At 36.0% G+C, this 17756-nt stretch overlaps 1 protein-coding gene across 3 annotated transcripts in view; it reads left to right on the forward strand.

The window, feature by feature from the left end:
* The window catches only part of MAGI2 (membrane associated guanylate kinase, WW and PDZ domain containing 2), a gene marked incomplete at both ends in the record, with an annotated part of 1325315 nt that overhangs the window by 707196 nt on the left and 600363 nt on the right, over nt 1–17756 (forward strand). For all 3 annotated transcript variants that reach the window (XM_079710838.1, XM_079710839.1, XM_079710840.1), the window contains one exon: nt 10976–11095. In XM_079710838.1, coding sequence (XP_079566964.1) covers nt 10976–11095 — 120 coding nt within the window. The remainder of the gene's footprint in view (nt 1–10975; nt 11096–17756) is intronic.

Raw genomic sequence — 17756 nt, forward strand, 5'->3', positions numbered from 1 at the left:
GGAAAGCTAAAATAAAAAGTTCAAAGTGGAATTAATTGGTAACAAAAGGGGCATTCATCTTGTATTATCTTGAAAAATAAGGAAATTAATAGTCAATTTAAGACTCTTAAGATTATGGTTTACTACTGTGTTTTATCAGTGAAGGTACAGTGTTCCTTTATCCTGGAGTTAGGTTTATTATATATTGTGAGAATGGATCAAAAAGCCAAGTACATAGTTGTCTAGGAATCTGATTTTCCTTGGGTGAGTCATTTTACCTAGTCATTTCTCTGTATCTGTGAGTAGTGGATTATTCTAGACTGTGAATATGAGTGAGGTAAAGACAGAATTTTGCTGGAGAAAGTAATTTGTGCAGCTAAAGTTTCCTCAACAATCTGTTGGGTAGAGGAGATGGATTTTGTTGTGAAGGAGTGGTTATTTAGTTTACTAATTCTTTGTCATCAAAGCTGTAATGATTCAAATGATATGCAATTACGATATCATTCACTTTGCCTCAGCTCTTCCTCACTGTGTGGGCCGTCAACAATGACTTGTTACTGTCAGTAATTAAGTATGATCATTTAGTGTAGAAGCCTTAAAATCGGAAATGTATATGCAAGTATCCACTTAAGCAATGATCACCCCGAAACATTGCCTGTCTTTCTTACTTAGTGCCATGGGTTTTGAGTTCAAGTGACAAAGGTCAATAAGATAAACTTTGATTTTTGGATGACATTTCTCACCTCTAACCCTTATCTTCTCTGGTTTTGATAGCTGGGGCATAACTCTATGAGTGGAATCATAGAACTGATGAAAGGATATGTTTATCTAAATAATTTGTTCCAACCGAGAGCCTTATGGGTACTAATTCCACAGTGTATGCTGCTCATCACCTGATTTAGTCTGATTAGTATAGTTGTAGACAAACTATAATTTATGATTTAGTGAATCAGATACCTTGGCATAGGGAAATAATGAGGTGTTATTTTTTTCTTACTTGTTGGAGGTCCACAGATATTTCATTTGTGTCTTCTAGGTTTTTTTTGTTGTTGTTGTTGTTGATGTTATTGTTTTTTTATATCCACCACAGTTTTTCTTATTGCAAGAGATTTTCTGTATTAGATACCTGTTTTTTCTTGCCATATTTGTCATTCCTGGTGAGCAATATTCAAGCCACCTATGTCTTTCAGAATTTAAGGCATATTGTTGCACATATAGGACCAAGATACTTTGTATTACTTCAGATAATAATGAAAGGTATTTATAAGCAAACATAAATGGAGATTTGTCAATTATTTTCCAAATTCATTTAACTTCTAAGAGAACTATGAAAAAGCAATGTACAGTAGCATAAGAGAGTACTTTGGTTTTCCAGCATACCTCTCACGACCCTATTCACCTCTACACAAACAAATGACTAATGAATCGTTTCCTATGAACCCAGTACACAGCTGTAGATTACTCTAGGGCCAATGAGAAGTCATGAACCACATGCTTTGTGAGGTGTTGTGGTTAAATTAACAGTGACATTTAAAACATGGCTTTTAGTTTGGGTTCCCTGAGATATGACTGAGGTTAAAGCAGTGGTTCTCAAATTGTTATCCCTGGACTAGAAGCATCAATATCACCTGGGAACTTTTTAGAAATGAAGATTTTCAGGCCCCACCCAAGAACACTGAATCAGAAACTCCAGATGGGATACCCAGCAATCTGTGTTTAACAAGCCTCCCTGTAATTCTGATGCATCCTACATTTTAAGAACCATCCATTTGGGTATTATGCTGCCTCAATCCAAACTGTTAAGACATAAAACAGTAATTGGTGCTGTATGGGACATTAGTCTGAACCTTTATATCCAGAGATATTCAAGGAGAGATTTCTTCTTCAAAAATGTCTCAGTGTCTGAAAGATATGTAACATTACTAGTATATGTCAATTCATCTTTAAACACTAGTTAACAGTATCCTGTTTTAGGGGATAAGAAAGTTTAAAAATAATTCCTGAGCTTTAGAACAATGCACTGTTAAGAAAATAAGTCAAAGTTACTACTGGTGTTTTGCAAATGGATTTGTCTTCAATACTTTATAAAGCATTCATAGTGTTTTATTGAGACAATAAATAATTCAATAAAGAACCTAATAGGTGATTAATGGACTTGAATTATATGTTTTCCTTTCTGACCTTAACCAAATCCTCCCCCATCAGTTGATATGAAATGTATAAATCTCACATTGCTTTATAATCTATCACATGGGAATCAGTGGCCCAAACTATATTATTTACTTTGCTTGCTTTAGCTCTGTGTCTGTATAAAATCATACTGCTGGATTTTATATGATTGAAAATGAGTATAATAAAACCCAAGGCCTAGGCTGATTAGGTAAAAATTGATGAGAGCCATCGTCCAAGGAATCCCCTGAATGTTTTTATTGGAAGTACACAAATCTGTGATGGTATTCACACTTGCTAATGAGTAACTGACAAACTAAAGAAGTATCTTCAGAAATCTAATAGTAAGTTAAGGTTGAATCCAGAGGAAGTCACCCTAGCGGTCAAGATTTATTTTCTCCAGTTTGCAGTTGAGAAACACCAGGAATAAAGAAAAATACATATTCAGAAACATGCACAAGAATCCAGTTTCTCAGATTCTCACACAGTGACCCATCTGCCTGTGATGCAATGGGCACTGTGGAACTTTCAGCACATCAAAATAGATCACAGTAGGGCTTGCCTGGTGGCGCAGTGGTTGAGGGTCCGCCTGCCGATGCAGGGGACATGGGTTCGTGCCCCGGTCCAGGAAGATCCCACATGCCGCGGAGTGGCTGGGCCCATGAGCCATGGTCACTGAACCTGCGCTTCTGGAGCCTGTGCTCCACAACGGGAGAGGCCACAGCAGTGAGAGGCCCACGTACCGCAAAAACAAACAAACGAACAAAAATAGATCACAGTGGATGACTGGACTGACTATCATCTAGGTAGTAATACTGTCTGTAAGCCAATGACTGTTTTTTAAGCATTTTACTAAAATTAGGAACTGTCAGAAGGCTGAGGGGAAATGTGCCTTAGGGTTACATTTACCACCAACGTCATGCTCTTTTCTTCCTAAGGCAAAAGGAGAAATGTTCCTTCATTTAAAAAGTAGAAGAAGAAAAAAGAAATCCATTGGCACCCCCCCAGTTGCCATGGTAACAAAATGAGAAGTGACTTTCATGTGCTTTCACTATGCATCAATAATAAGCTAGCCATTTGGGAGCAAATTCATTCTCTTCAGAACATATCTTTTGAGCACAAGTACCGTACGCTTTCCTTAACTCATGAAGGAGGTGTTATTCATGCAGTACTTAATTTAGCAATTATTAAAGAAGTTGTTTTTTTTTAAAAAGAAAAGAAGCAATAGGAGATAAAGATTTAATTTAGTACCATTTCCTCCATTTCCATTCCGTTTATTTTTTTCTTTGGATGAGTGGTCAGGAAGACATAGTAAAGAATGAAATACATAAACCATAATTTGGATAATAAAATTTATTTTGGACATTTCTAAACACCACTTAGGGAAGTGCCAACTAAATATAGAAGAGCAGTAAAAGAAGGTGAGCTTTAGCTTTAGCTATATGACGAATCATCTGTATTTCTTCTTTTATTCTCCCTAGCTTCCACCCTGTTCCTAATGCTGTGTGATTACTTGTTATTACTGCTGAGTCTTGCTTCACTGTCATCTCTCTATTCCTAATCGTTTGAGATAGGGAAGTAGCTATAATTATTTCAGCATAAAAATAAAGTAACTGCTTCAGGAAATTCAACTATTTCTCCAGTCTACATATTAATTACCTTTAGCTATAAATTACCATTTTACAACACTTTATTACATTTCACATTATTTGCCTTATTTTTAGAATTGTATTTCTTTCCAAAGGGGTGTTCATAGATCACCAATTGCTTTCTCTTTCTTCAGCCAATTGCTTTCTTCTTCTGGTGGCAACTGATTTAAGACCAACTAATATCTTTTCTTCCCGGACACATAGATCTAAAATCTTACTATGTGAGTCTTGTTGTTGAAGGTTCTATACCTGAAGGTAAAATTAAATGATCCACTAATCAAGTTTTATGAGCACTTTCACACTTTTCAAATGATTCAGCAAAGGGTAAAAAACTTCTTGCAATCTAGTCCATAAGCTCTACTGGCCTTAAGTATCTGTCTAACAAAAGGCAGAGGGTCCTCCTAAATAGTGACTAAACCATTGTGTCCCACATTTTAGTGTGTAATCAAAGGAAATGGATTTCTATCTCAATGTTTCTTTACAACCAGACAATAAAAAGGGGCAATCTGTGTCTTTAGGCATAAGAACTTTTTCTTCTTAAGAAATTTTAGCCTTAATGAATTAATTCACTTGAAACTTTAATTATAAAGTTTCCAACAATAACACACCATCAATGATGTTTGTTAGAATTGTATTATTCTTAGTGGTGTATTAATATTACTAAGGAGGAATGCAATCATGTTGCCATAGTGTTCATGTTTTTACTTTTTATAATACCCTTTTATATCCAGTATTTACCTCACTGCATAATAAGAAAACTGATGATGAACTAAACGTTGTTTTAACCCAGAACCACATATCTAAAATATTAAAACAAAAATAAAAAGCAGGGGGCTTCCCTGGTGGTGCAGTGGTTGAGAGTCCGCCTGCCGATGCAGGGGACACAGGTTCGTGCCCCGGTCCGGGAAGATCCCACATGCCGTGGAGCGGCTGGGCCCGTGAGCCATGGCCACTGAGCCTGCGCGTCCGGAGCCTGTGCTCCGCAACGGGAGACGCCACAGCGGTGAGAAGCCCGCGTATCTCAAAAAAAATAAATAAATAAAAATAAAAAAATAAAAAGCAGGGCTTCCCTGGTGGCGCAGTGGTTGAGAGTCCCCCTGCCGATGCAGGGGACGCGGGTTCGTGCCCCGGTCCGGGAGGATCCCACATGCCGTGGAGCGGCTGGGCCCGTGAGCCATGGCCGCTGAGCCTGCGCGTCCAAGCCTGTGCTCCACAACGGGAGAGGCCACAACAGTGAGAGGCCCACGTACCACAAATAAATAAATAAATAAATAAAATAAAATAAAAAGCAGATGTTCTGAATTTCAGTTCTAAGAATCTCTTTGCCACACAATGCCTTCCACCTTCTTCCTTTAAAAATGAGGGGTGATATATATGTGTCTATGTGTGTGCACATTTATCAGTCATCAGAACCCACCATGCACTTCATATTTATCAACCCTATAAAAATAACCTTGGAAGTTCAAAAATACATGTATTTGGACACCAGTGTATAAGTCAATTGACTTAAGCTAGACCAAGCAGTACGTGAAATAAGTGACGTTTCTCTCTAGGAATTTAGTGATTCTTTTAAAAATATAACCAGGCTCTTTGTGGAACTCCTGTTGATTCCTAGATGTCTCTAGCCAAGCCGTCATCCACTCCTCTGAAGCCTGCAGCCCATAAGTATTGCAGATCTCTGCTTCCCTTCAGGTCCTTTACAGTCTTTCTCTTCAAACTTTTGCTCTGTGTTGTCTAAGCTAACGGTTAAAAATCTCAGTAACTGACCCACAGAATAGTCCATAGGTGCTAATGATTTGATTTATGGTCATTTAATAGGATTTAGCCCTTTACAGAATACTATATAACTTAGAAAAAAATTTCCTTTTTTGTTTATTCTCTGTCTCTTCTCGTTAGAATGTAAGTTTCATGAAGGAAAGGATTCTATTCTGTGTTCTTCAAAGATATATACCAGGTATCTTGAATAGTGCTTGAATATCACATAATACGTGCTCAATTAATATTTTTGGCAAGAATTCCTGGGGGGACTTCCCTGGCGGTTCGGTGGTTAAGAGTTCGTCTTCCAATGCAGGGGGTGTGGGTTCAATCCCTGGTCAGAGAGCTAAGATCCCCCATTCCTGGCAGCTAAGAAACCAAAACATAAAGCAGAAGCAACATTGTAACAAATTCAATAAAGAGTTTAAAAATGGTCCACATCCAAAAAAAAAAAATCTTAAAAAAAAATTCATGAGGAAAAAACAACTATCCATGATGTCATCTCTGTTCTTTCAGATAAGAGTACTTAATATATAATCCTTTCTGAGTGCCTAAAATTTTCCAGACATTGTTTTAAGTATATGGGTTATCTCATTTCTTCTTCAAATTAATTTTTAAATATGCTACTAGTATTATTCCCATTTTACAGGTAAGAAAACTAGAGTTTATAGAGATGAAGAACCTTCCTCAAGATATTGCTGATAGCATCAACAAGCTCAGACAGTTTGATTCCATGGCTCACATTCCTATCTACTATAGCATATGTTTTAAAGGTAGTTTCTATTTTGGCTAAACTGAAGAGTAATTCCAATGGTGGAAAATTTAGGCTAAAAGGAAAGGAGTTGACACATGGCAGGACAGGAAGGAAAATATTTCTGAAGCAGAAAATTCTTATATTATGTCCTCTCACATGTTCCATCAAGGCAGGTCCCTCTAAAGAGACTCTATAACCTGGCATATCATGAGAGTTGCCTTTATTGTCAATAATAGAATCTGAGCCTCTTCTGACTCTTTTTAACTCACAGTATTTTCCTCTCCTTACCTTTTTCAGCCAAGTTTCTTGACTAGAGATTGGGTAGATAAGCCCTTTGGAGAGGGTATGTGATCAGCCTCATGCTGTACCAAGGCTAATCGGGTAGTACAATGATAAACTAAGAGGGGGAGGCAGGCACACCAGTGACGTAGCCATTTCTTAGTCCAGGAGGACAGTGTTTGGAGCAGAGATAGTGCAGAAGAGAAGGGTGACATTGTAGAGTTACAGGGCATAGAATTTGCCAGCTATTTGGAGAGGGAATAAAAGGATGAGGGAGACCTCAAATGTGACCCTGAGGGAAAGTTTCAGGGCATGCATGACAGGAAAAGTGGTGGTGACATTAACAGAGGAACAGGATGGAAATAATATGTTTTCATTATATTTTCCTGAAATGCCAAGTCAGATTTGCTACCCGTGAGGGTTGAATAAAGACATTTTCATACATGCAAAGTCTCAAAAATGTAGCTCCCACGCAACTTTTGACAGAAAGTTTCTGACAGTTGTGTTCTGCCAAAATGAGGGAATGGACTGCAAATAGAGATATGGGATCTGGGAAAGAGGGGTTACAGCACAGGGAAGAGGCAAGGTGAATCCCAGGATGATGGCAAAAGGTGATCCCAGAATGGCAACTGTGTGGTAGACCAACACAGTCCGGATTGGAGCAGGTCAGAAGGCTCCAGGAGAAATTTCTTCAGTAGGATAAACTTGACAAAATATCAAATATATTTGTATATTCTGAGAGGAGATTTGTTTATCCAAGGAGAGGTTTGATTAATTGAAATATTGATCAATATGTGGAAATTTGGAAATTAAAACATTAAATTTAGAGTAAACAAAAAATTACACAAGAATGGAAAATTAATCAGCACAGTACACGGTTCTGCTGGAAATAGATTTACATAGTATTATTATTATTATAAATGTTAAATAGTAATCTAACACAAGTTTGTTCTACTGGGAGAATGGGAGAAGGGAAAAGGAGGAAGTGATGTGAAGAAGTGTGGGCAAAAAGAGCTAAATCTTCATTTTCTTTACCAAGAAATCAATAGTGACTAAAATAAAAAAAAAATTAAAAAAACAGCCATCATAAGTATTGATAAATTATTTAAAGACATGAAGGTAAAACAAAAGAATCAGTTAAAAGAGTTAGAAGTGTTTACCGCTGGATAAAATGAAAGGTGTGTGTGTTGGGGGGGGTGATGACAGTCTACTTAAAAAAAAATAACATAGAGTTGTAGAATAACAAACCTTGTAGAAGTGTAGAATCTTTAAAATATCTGTATAACTTTGATAAAAAATAAAAACTAGACTTTGAAAGAAAGCAGAGGAGAAGGGATTAGTCTTAGCAAGACGGATGGATGATTACAATTAAGGATGAAGATAATGCAGATGAAGGAGGTAGAAATTAGGAAACTTTAAGGAATTTTAATTCAGAGTATCTCTTATATTACCAGAAAGAGAATGAGCTAATGTCTTCTGCTGAAAAGTCAAAGCCCTTGAGTATTAGAACATGGTGGGTCAAACAGGGAATAAGACACTTATTAAAAGGATTGCCATGCATCAGTTGAATCAAACTAACATTAGAGGGGGGAGGGAGGGGCATGAACTGGGAATTTGGGATTGGTAGATGCAAACTATTATATTTAGAATGGATAAGCAACAAGGTCCTACCGTATAGAACAGGGAACTATATCCAGTCTCCTGGGATAAACCATAATGGAAAATAATTTTTTAAAAGAGTGTCTATATGTGTAAAACTGAGTCACTTTGCTGTACAGCAGAGATTGGTACAGCATAGTAAATCAACTCTACTTCAATTAAAAAAAAACAAAATGAGTAAACAAAAGCTTGTCCAACAACAACAACAAAACTAACATTAGAAAGCCTAAATTTGTAGGGTACTTTGTCAGTGAACGTTCATGGTTTTCTATAGTAGCTGCAGTCTCTGAATGAAATAGCCAATAGGGAGCTTGGAGGCTTGTTAAGACTTGGAAAATAGTGAAGGTGAACTAAAGGAAAGAAGACATTTTAGATTCCCAGTCCCTTAGTAGAACGTCAAATGAAGTCAAATAAGAGGAACATCATGGAAATTAGGAGCAATCAGGAGACTGGAGGTTATAATTAGAAAGAAGAACAGAATGAGAGAAAAGGATGGGAGATTGATGTCAAAGATGGGAAATGCAGCTTTTAAGATTGTAGTGTAGAACTTCTTCAAGCAACAGTGAGGTAGGCGAACCCCCAGTCCAAATAGGCAGCCAGCAACAAGCAGGTCAACAGCAACAGGTGACACTGATGCAGCCACAAGGGAGGCTGAATCCCTAAGGCAAAAAGTCAATCACATTGGCCTGAGATGTAAGACGTAGATAGAAAAACAACCAAAGTACTCATGGGCCTTCCAAGAAGAGCACAACCCCAAACACGTCCACTAGAATTTGGTGCAGCCGAGTCACTCTAGTCAAGTCATCAGCCCTGGAAATTGCCCTTAAGCTTGTGGTCTTATGCTCACATTGTGCTGGGAATGCATTACTGCACTGCAAGCAGTTAATTAATCAAAGCGTGTAGCTTCTGAAATCTGCAGATAAATTAGGAAGGAAAATTGAAGCTGTGTTATGTGAGTTTTCTTAATGATTAGAGTGTGTTCTAAAGAAACAGAAAAACAAAACAAATTGATTGCCAAAAACCATGTTAATGTGCTTTTAATTCACAAGGGTTAAGCATATAAAAGTCAGGATATTGAAAGTTAAGTTTCTCATAGAAACATTAATTTGACAACATTATGCATACTAGGTGTGGGAGGTTTATATTTTATAACATTAAAAGCAGTAGGGAATATTATAAAATGTGACTCAGTTAAACAAAATAAAATAACAAATTCAGGGGAAAGTCATTAAACATGACTATGGGGAAAAAATTGTTTTGCAACCCCCAAAGAAGGTTGTAAAATTTAATTTTAGAACATAATGCCTTCAAATTTAAAAAAATGTTTTCAATGGAAATTAATCATTTTTACCAAAAATGAATTTTCCTAACACATTGTATATTCTGATATTAGTTTAGGCCTCTCATTTGCAGTCCAGATTTGATCCTAATAGACTCAAAGGAGAACTGACTGGCTATTACATGGCCTAGTTGATAAAGATTTTGGAGAGTGAAAATAAATTTAAGGGTTTGAAATACTTTTTGTTTAGTTTTTAGAGAATATGGACAATAGTATACATGTGAATAAGCCTGCCAGTGTACTAGTACTTTGTTTACACATTTGCCTTCTATGTACTTCTGCATACTATTTGCATGTATGCATTATGAAAATTCCAATCTGACAATCAAAATGTCTTATGTAGGTGGCATAGAAAAAGAAAAGAAGCTTAAGACATGTTCAGGGAAGGAAGTATTCCAGAAAACAAACCCACAGCCTTTAATATGTCTCTGTTTTGGTTCCCACCTCACAAACTGGACAGCAGGTCTGGGAGACTGACTTCTCCAGTGGAGCTGTACTGAGCCACAGGCTGCTATTCCTGTCACCCTGGTCACAGAAGCTGTTTACTCTATAGGTGATGCAGGAAACAAGAGTGGTGGACCCATGCAGTAACCCCTTGGAGTGTGTCACCTCCCAATTCAGTCAGAATTAAAGACAATAATGAAAGAAAGAAAGAAAGAAAGAAAGAAAGAAAGAAAGAAAGAAAGAAAGAAAGAGAAAGAGAGAGAGAGAGGGAGGGAGGGGGAAAGTAAGAAGGAGGGAGAGAAGGCGGGAGGAAGGATACTATATTACTAACATAATACTAATTTAATTATAATTATTACTCAATTCTAATTATTATTTAGTCATTTAATTTTAAGTAATAATAAAGCTTTTCTTATCCTTTAAATCAAATGTAAGCTATTATTTGGCACAAAATTAACAAATGGCAACAACCTCCCCCCCATAAAGGAGCAGATCATGAAAATATAAAGGTAAATTGACATTTTGCTAACATTTCTATTTTCCATTGTATTTTATGTCATAACAAAGCACTCTACAGAACAATAGAGGTCCATTCATGGAAGAGAGATATGTAAATTCCTGAGCTAGCAGACTCCCGGCCCAATATTCAAGCCACCTCTTCAAAAAGGGCACAATGGTCTGCATTTTTCACTGAAAAACCTATGCAGCCACATTCCATGGCAATGAACCCTTTATAAACTTGATGAAGAAAAATGCTTTGTATGTTTACTTTAATCTTAACCCCCTGCTATTTTCTGTTTCCAGACAAACAGAAGGACAAATGCAAACTGCCAACTCGCAGGATGTACAAACAAGTGTTATTGAATATTCAGAAGTATGGTGGTATTTCTAAAGTTCAGCAACAAATCACTTAGAGTCTTTCTTTTGTTTTTAATTTTCCTTATTCAGGCACCACAAGGCCTCATAAGGAGGGTGAGGTTCCTGGAGTGGACTATATTTTCATCACTGTTGAAGATTTTATGGAATTGGAGAAAAGTGGTGCTCTCCTAGAAAGTGGGACTTATGAAGGTAAGCACAGCTCTACCGCTGCATTTATTTCTCATCGCATCACATTTTTCTCCTTTGACTGAAATGCATTAGAACACCAGATTACTAATGTGCTGTTGTTTTGGTTTGAGAGCTTTAATGAGCTCAGTTTAGAAGTGTATTTTGTAAAGAAAAAATTAAAATATATCTGCGTTAATTCTACTCTTAAGATGCCAAGAGAAATGTGTATGTACCTACCCACTGAAGTATCCTTGTGATCAGGATATCCTGAGGCTAAGCTGTGATCTTCCAGATAAATTATCATCTAGAGAGCACAGGGCTTGAGTTCCAGTCCTGTCACTACCTCTGTGTAGTTTTCTCCGGTTACTTCACTTCACTTGCCTTCACTTGCCTCTCGTGCAAAATGATGGTGTAGGAAAATGTGATCTGTGGATGAACTCCAAAGCTCTACCACAGGTTTCCTTGTGTGCCCGTGTCAAACATGAACAGATGAAATTAAAACCTTGAAGGTGGGACGTATGGTTCAGTGGAAAAAGCATTGTAACCTAACTCAGAATCTGCTTCAGTTCCAAACCTGGCTTTACTACTTATCCACTATGAATATTAAGTAACACAGTGAGTATCTCTGAACCTCAGTAGTCTTATCCATAAAAGGAGAAATGATAACATTGAAAAATACAAATAAATAACATGCTTGCATGTATATGTTCAAGTAGCATCTTCATGTATGTAGTTTATGTCTAATGAAGTTACCGATCTGTGTCTGTATAATGAAATTTTAAAGTCATATAACTAAAAAACAGTAGAAAATAATACCTTTATTCCTACGTCACAGTTACTGTATGTGTAAACTATATTTATATGTATTATTACATCCAAAGATGAATCTAGTTTTACTGAATGCAATTAATAGTGAGTGATATTAAAAACAAAACTCATATGCATTGCTGCTTAGCCCATCAAATATCAGAGGTCTACCATGAGCAACTAAACTGGGTTTGTAACAGTTCGCCCTCCTCTTCCTCCTTCATTTACTTGTAGAGGTCCAGTGGACTATAGTTATTTAAGAACTCAGTATTTTTAAGTTGTTAGAAGTATTAAAATCTCTTTTTACTTCACACTCCTAAGGTAGTTTAGGCTGAGACATGTGCCTAAGTTATAGGTCAGACATTTAGTTTTTTATCTCCACATTCATAGGAAATAGGCAAAAATACCCACGAAAAGAAAATGGTTTTATATGAGTGCTGTTTCTTCTTCTAATTGTCAAAAATGAATGATAGTGAAGATTGATTGAAAATATTATATTTATTTTTTATTGAAGTATAGTTGATTTACAGTATTATATTAGTTTCAGGTTTTCACAGTATAGTGATTCAGTATTTTTATAGATTATACTCCATTACATGTTATTACAAGATAATGCCTATAATTCTCTGTGCTATGCAATATATTCTTGTTGCTTATCTGTTTTATACATAGCAGTTAAAAAAGCTGTATTGATCATATAAGCTGCCTTAAATTATATATGAAAAATAACTTAACTTATAAATCATAGAAAATAGTGATATCAAGGAAGTCAGAGTAAATTAACAATAAATTTTTTAGTATGTTTTCCTGTGGGCTTTGCAACATGATTTAGTGGCATTCATTAGTTTGCATGTCTGCTAATAATAATGCCTTGTATTTAGTTACCATATTTAAATGTCATATTTATGTAGCAAAGAACAAATGCCTTAATATCCACCAGCATTCCAAGAGTAGTATGATTAATAAATATGACCTTTCCTTTCTTTTTTTTTGTTAAATAAAGATTGTATTAACTGTATAGAAAGTGAAAAAATTAAATCCAATGTTCATGTTAAATTTCCTGTATTCTCATGATAAACTAGATGTCATGAAGTTTAGTATCAATATTTAAAAATAAAGCCTAGCTTAAATTTTAGGTTTCAGTTAAATTTGGAGGGAAATATCCTGAAACCATACAAACAATAACCAAGTTTTGTGAGTCAGGGTGGGTTATCCTGAATCTTCTTCAGACATTTTTTCAGCGCTGAGAGTAGAGTTGGCTAAATTGGTGCCAAATTGTTAATCGACCAAGCATGCACAGAGCTGATCTTCGACTAATAAGGCTGATTTACACATAGGACTTTGGGGAATCAATACTATTATTTACAAATACATACTGTGTACTTGGATAAATAAGAAGCTCTTTTCTCAGGTCGCATAACCATCTGGGTGGACACCTAGGGAGCCTTCTCAAATCTCAGAATCTTCCGATTTTCCAACAGTTACAGCTGAGGAACCAGTAGAATTGGCATTCTAATAAAAATCACTGCTGTTCCTTCAGTATTAATCACTAGCTCCAGACTCAGAGCTACCTGAGTTATTTGTGTTATTAATGTGTTATTCATCAAGGAAGCCTAGGGAATGCCTTTTCTGCTGTTGGTGCTTTCAGAATATACAGAGTAACAATCATGTGCTACTCAACTAGATAAAGAAGGACCTCAGAGCTTTTATATTTGTCAAACTTTCGTGGTATCACTCTCTCATAAAATAATAAAATACCAGTTTCTCTGTTATATGTTCTCCCTTCTGCAGTGTTTTGGGCCAGTGTTCTCCTTCCTCCTCCTTGCTAGATAATTCTCGTGCTTTCTCAGTACTCTTTAGAGCCCTCAGCCAGGCTAGAAAATTCATTTCTGATATCTGTGAATCCACTAAAGAAATTAAAAAGAAATTGAGTTCCTCTGAGCATTAAGGTCACAGACCTGTTAACCATGTAGGATCCTTAAGACTGATATATGTATGTATATACTTCTGTCTTGTTGTCAGTGATTCTAATTTTAATCTGGAATGTGTCCTTTGATTAGAAACGAGATAGGCTATCCTGAATTGTAGTTCTGCTTCTTAGAAACTGGCCCAAAGTCCTTGCTCCAGAAGAACGATTCTGTTATTACCAGAGGCTGCAAGGAAGGCCTTAATATGCTTGTGTTACCTTCTACAGTTAGGCCACATGGTGCTAGGCAGAATTTTAGCAGATTTTTAAAAGGCTTTTTCTGCATCACCAACTCCCCATCTAGTATGAGCACCTCATTTCAGTTTGTTATACAACAGCTGCTGAATGGCTTTGCATGTAAATGGTCCAGAGGATTTGACTCTAATGGACCATCAGGTGTTGGTAAAGACTCTTCCATGACTTGGATGACCTCATCTTCATCTTTTCATATTCAGTCAGGTTGAAAATTAAGTTAATATAACAAGGCCTAGTGACAAGCCTGACATAACCTCAAGTAACCTCAAGGAAGAACACCCTGAACCTTCCTGTCAGGACTGAAGATGTAGGCTTCGTGTGAAACACAGACCACAGAGCTCTGTGGATGAATGCAGACAATTCCTTTGGGATTAAGGTCACATGCAGGTATAAATGTGACACTGCGAGGTAGAATTAAATAAGTAGGTTTGGTAATCTAAAGGTTAAGTACTCTAAGTACCTGGAAGGAAGCAGTGCCCTTTGGAACTGTCCGAAGTGCTGAATGACTCAGTCACTGACCACTCCCACTGCCTCACCCTGAGCTCTGAATGACCTCTTTAACAAACCCATGTCCCCTGAGCTGCACCTGGACTCTTATTTCATTGAATTCATCTAGTGAGATCATCCACAATCATATTCCAGATCAGCAGTTCTGTTGTAACATTTGCTATCATATTTTGCTGTTCTGCTTTTAAATCGAAACAAAGCTATTTTTCTATCTATTGAAGAAACCCTTAAAGTTTCTTAAAGTTAAAGGTTTTCTTTAAATAGATGTAAGCTCAATTGTAACAGTCCTTCAATTTTTAAGAGGACCAAATCAAACCCAGCAAGTTATTAGGGCATCTGCAGAATATAATGCAAATATGGCACTCACCTTCACCTTGATGCTGTGGTTTCTCCTACTCATGGACCCTAATGTATATGGATTTGAGCCAACTGTAAACAGCCCACATAGTTTCTTCAACAATTTTATTACAAGGACTCTGAAATTCAAGTTTTCTCACAACTGTACATAAATGAGTGCTGTTCTTCCTGGTATGGCACATACAATCCTATAAAATTTTAAGTATTAAGGACAAATAATTTTCTAGGAAAATAAGCTGATAACTCCTATGATGAGAGAAGAGATACAACAAATTTTACATAAATCCATTTAATTTTACTAACTAAAATCCACATCCACTTTTTTTAGTATGACCTTGGTGCATTTATTATTGAAATTTTGAATCTCTATTTCCAATCAAGATAGCACTGGTGACAGAGAGATGCTCAATTCAATAAAAAATCATTATTAGTACTATAAATAGTCTTCAGAAAAACCATTCTTCTATCAGTCCAAGTTTCTGTCCACTGAAATGTAAATATTCCTGAAGGGCAGATCAATGCTTCAATTGATGCTAAGATTGCTGTCATTCCAGGAGACCAAAAAAGAGATAAAATGTCATTGTTTCTTTTTCCCTTATACTCTATTACAAGAGAAAATTTTTACTATGTAAGTAATAACCTCCACAACAACAGTAGATTCTTGGAGCTTGCAGTTAAAAGGGTCCAGCTATTACATATTGTAAGATTTTTTTTCTTTTGATATTTCCTTCTTTTTCTTTTGGCAGTTTTCCTATCGTGGAAGATTCTAAGCCATGCATTTGGGTGTTCATTTTAGAAACACTAAACACTTGCACATAAAATTCAGTATGTGTTTATTTGACCAGTAAAGGAAAAGCACATTTAGTGAAGTTTTACACCCCTTTGAGATCTTACAATACCAGAGGTTTTTTGTAAGTGGTTCATTATGTGTTCAAAGGTATTTGCAGAGAACATATGATTTTTGCATGCTGCTTTGCTCCTGTGTAAGGCACTAAGACTGGAAGTGTTATTGTGCATTAAAATGTGATAAAATTCCCTCTTGGTTTGGGACTTTTGTAAGCCCAGCTTTTTCCAAAGTATGTCATGCAAATGCCTATTTCTAAGTACTCTTTTTTTTTCCCAAAAGGAACTAGAAGGAACAGACCAATCAATTAATTAACTAATTTAATATTATCATATAAATTATAACTTAAAGTCTGAAGTCAAGGAAAATAAAATGACTTGTTTACAATTGCTTAAACTGTAATATTAACCAGCTTCCTGTTAGTTCTATATTTTTTTGTTCGGTGTAGCTGAAAGGAACAGGACCAACCTTTTTGGAGTATATCATTAAAATAAAGCCAGTATTCATGGGCATAAGACTCACTTCTTTGACTCTCTCACAGCCCATAATGCTATTAGGTAAAGCTGAGGATTCCAAAACTGTGATATTTGGGGTTTCCTTCATTTCCCTCAAGCTTGTGTCTTTAATTAAAACGATTTTCTAACTCCTGTACACATCCTTTATAAATTTTTATCTGAAACAAATTGAGATTTCACATGAAATAAATATCCTGCCCCTCATTTAGTGGGAAGAAAAACTGCATGACTTTAAAATTTTTACTTGTATTTCTCCTCACTCCTTCAACAAGCAGAAACTATTTGCCTTTGCCGATTGGGTGAATATTTTCACCTCTGAGTTGTTTTTCTGAGTGGACAAAAATGGATAACAATATTGATAATAAATATTTTATAATGTTTATTTGTGTATTGCTACAGCTGTGAGTATATATTGAAAAATATTTACTGGATCTTACAATTCCATGACTATCAAAGACAGTAAATTCACTCATTCCACACGATCAATTCTTGATCAAATTGATTACAACAGTCTTCTGCATGAGAGTTCATGTTCCTCTAAAATAACATCAACATAGTGATGACCAATGGCTCTTGCCATTCGTCTTAGATTAGACATATAGATCTTCCTAAAGGAGAAGGTTCATTTACTCCAGTTATTCTCAGTGATGCCCTAATGTCCCCTTCCTGTCAAACATTTTTCAGAGACTTGTTTCATACATTAGTTATTTGAAAACTATAACCTAACATCCTACTCTACAAAAGCTATTTTTATATCTGAATTTCAAACCTGAAAAATAAAACTTCCTGAGACATTCTTTCCTTATCCATATTTCTGATCTAAGAGACAGTGGAGTCTAGAATCTGATTAACCACAGATCTTTTATTTCTCTCAGGGGGAATAGAAATCATCAAAAAAATAGGAAAGCTGTGTCCTAATTTTTATTACTAAATACTTTATTTTAGAACATTGATCTCAGTCTCCAACAAAGTTACAGTAGATGTAGATGGTTTTGTGAATTGTTTTTATAAACTGCAACTTTCATTCATCCTGTGCACAAAACAATATCTGAAACTTTGAGGCTTCCATTGATCATGCTGCAAAGTATGCAGATATATTGAGTGCTTTTGACTAAAAATTAGTCAAACTGTAACTGAAGTAACAGTTCTCAAAAATACCCTGCTGTCCTTATATTTAAAAGCAATCATGTTGTATAAGATTCATACCCTATGAATTCATACCATATAAGATTCATACCATATGAAAGCTCTTCCTTACTGAAGGCTTCAAACTCTGACAATTATGGAAAATCTTTCATAACATTAGGTTAAAATTTAATATGCCAAAGCAGTTAGTCCCTCTTTTTATAATAATCGGCTGTCTTAGATCTGTTATGGGCTGTATATGTAACAACCAGATAAAATTAGGATCAAGTAGTCAACATATCTTGT

Source organism: Hyperoodon ampullatus (assembly GCF_949752795.1).
Source record: "Hyperoodon ampullatus genome assembly, chromosome: 9".
In the NCBI taxonomy this organism is placed as follows: Eukaryota; Metazoa; Chordata; class Mammalia; order Artiodactyla; family Ziphiidae; genus Hyperoodon; species Hyperoodon ampullatus.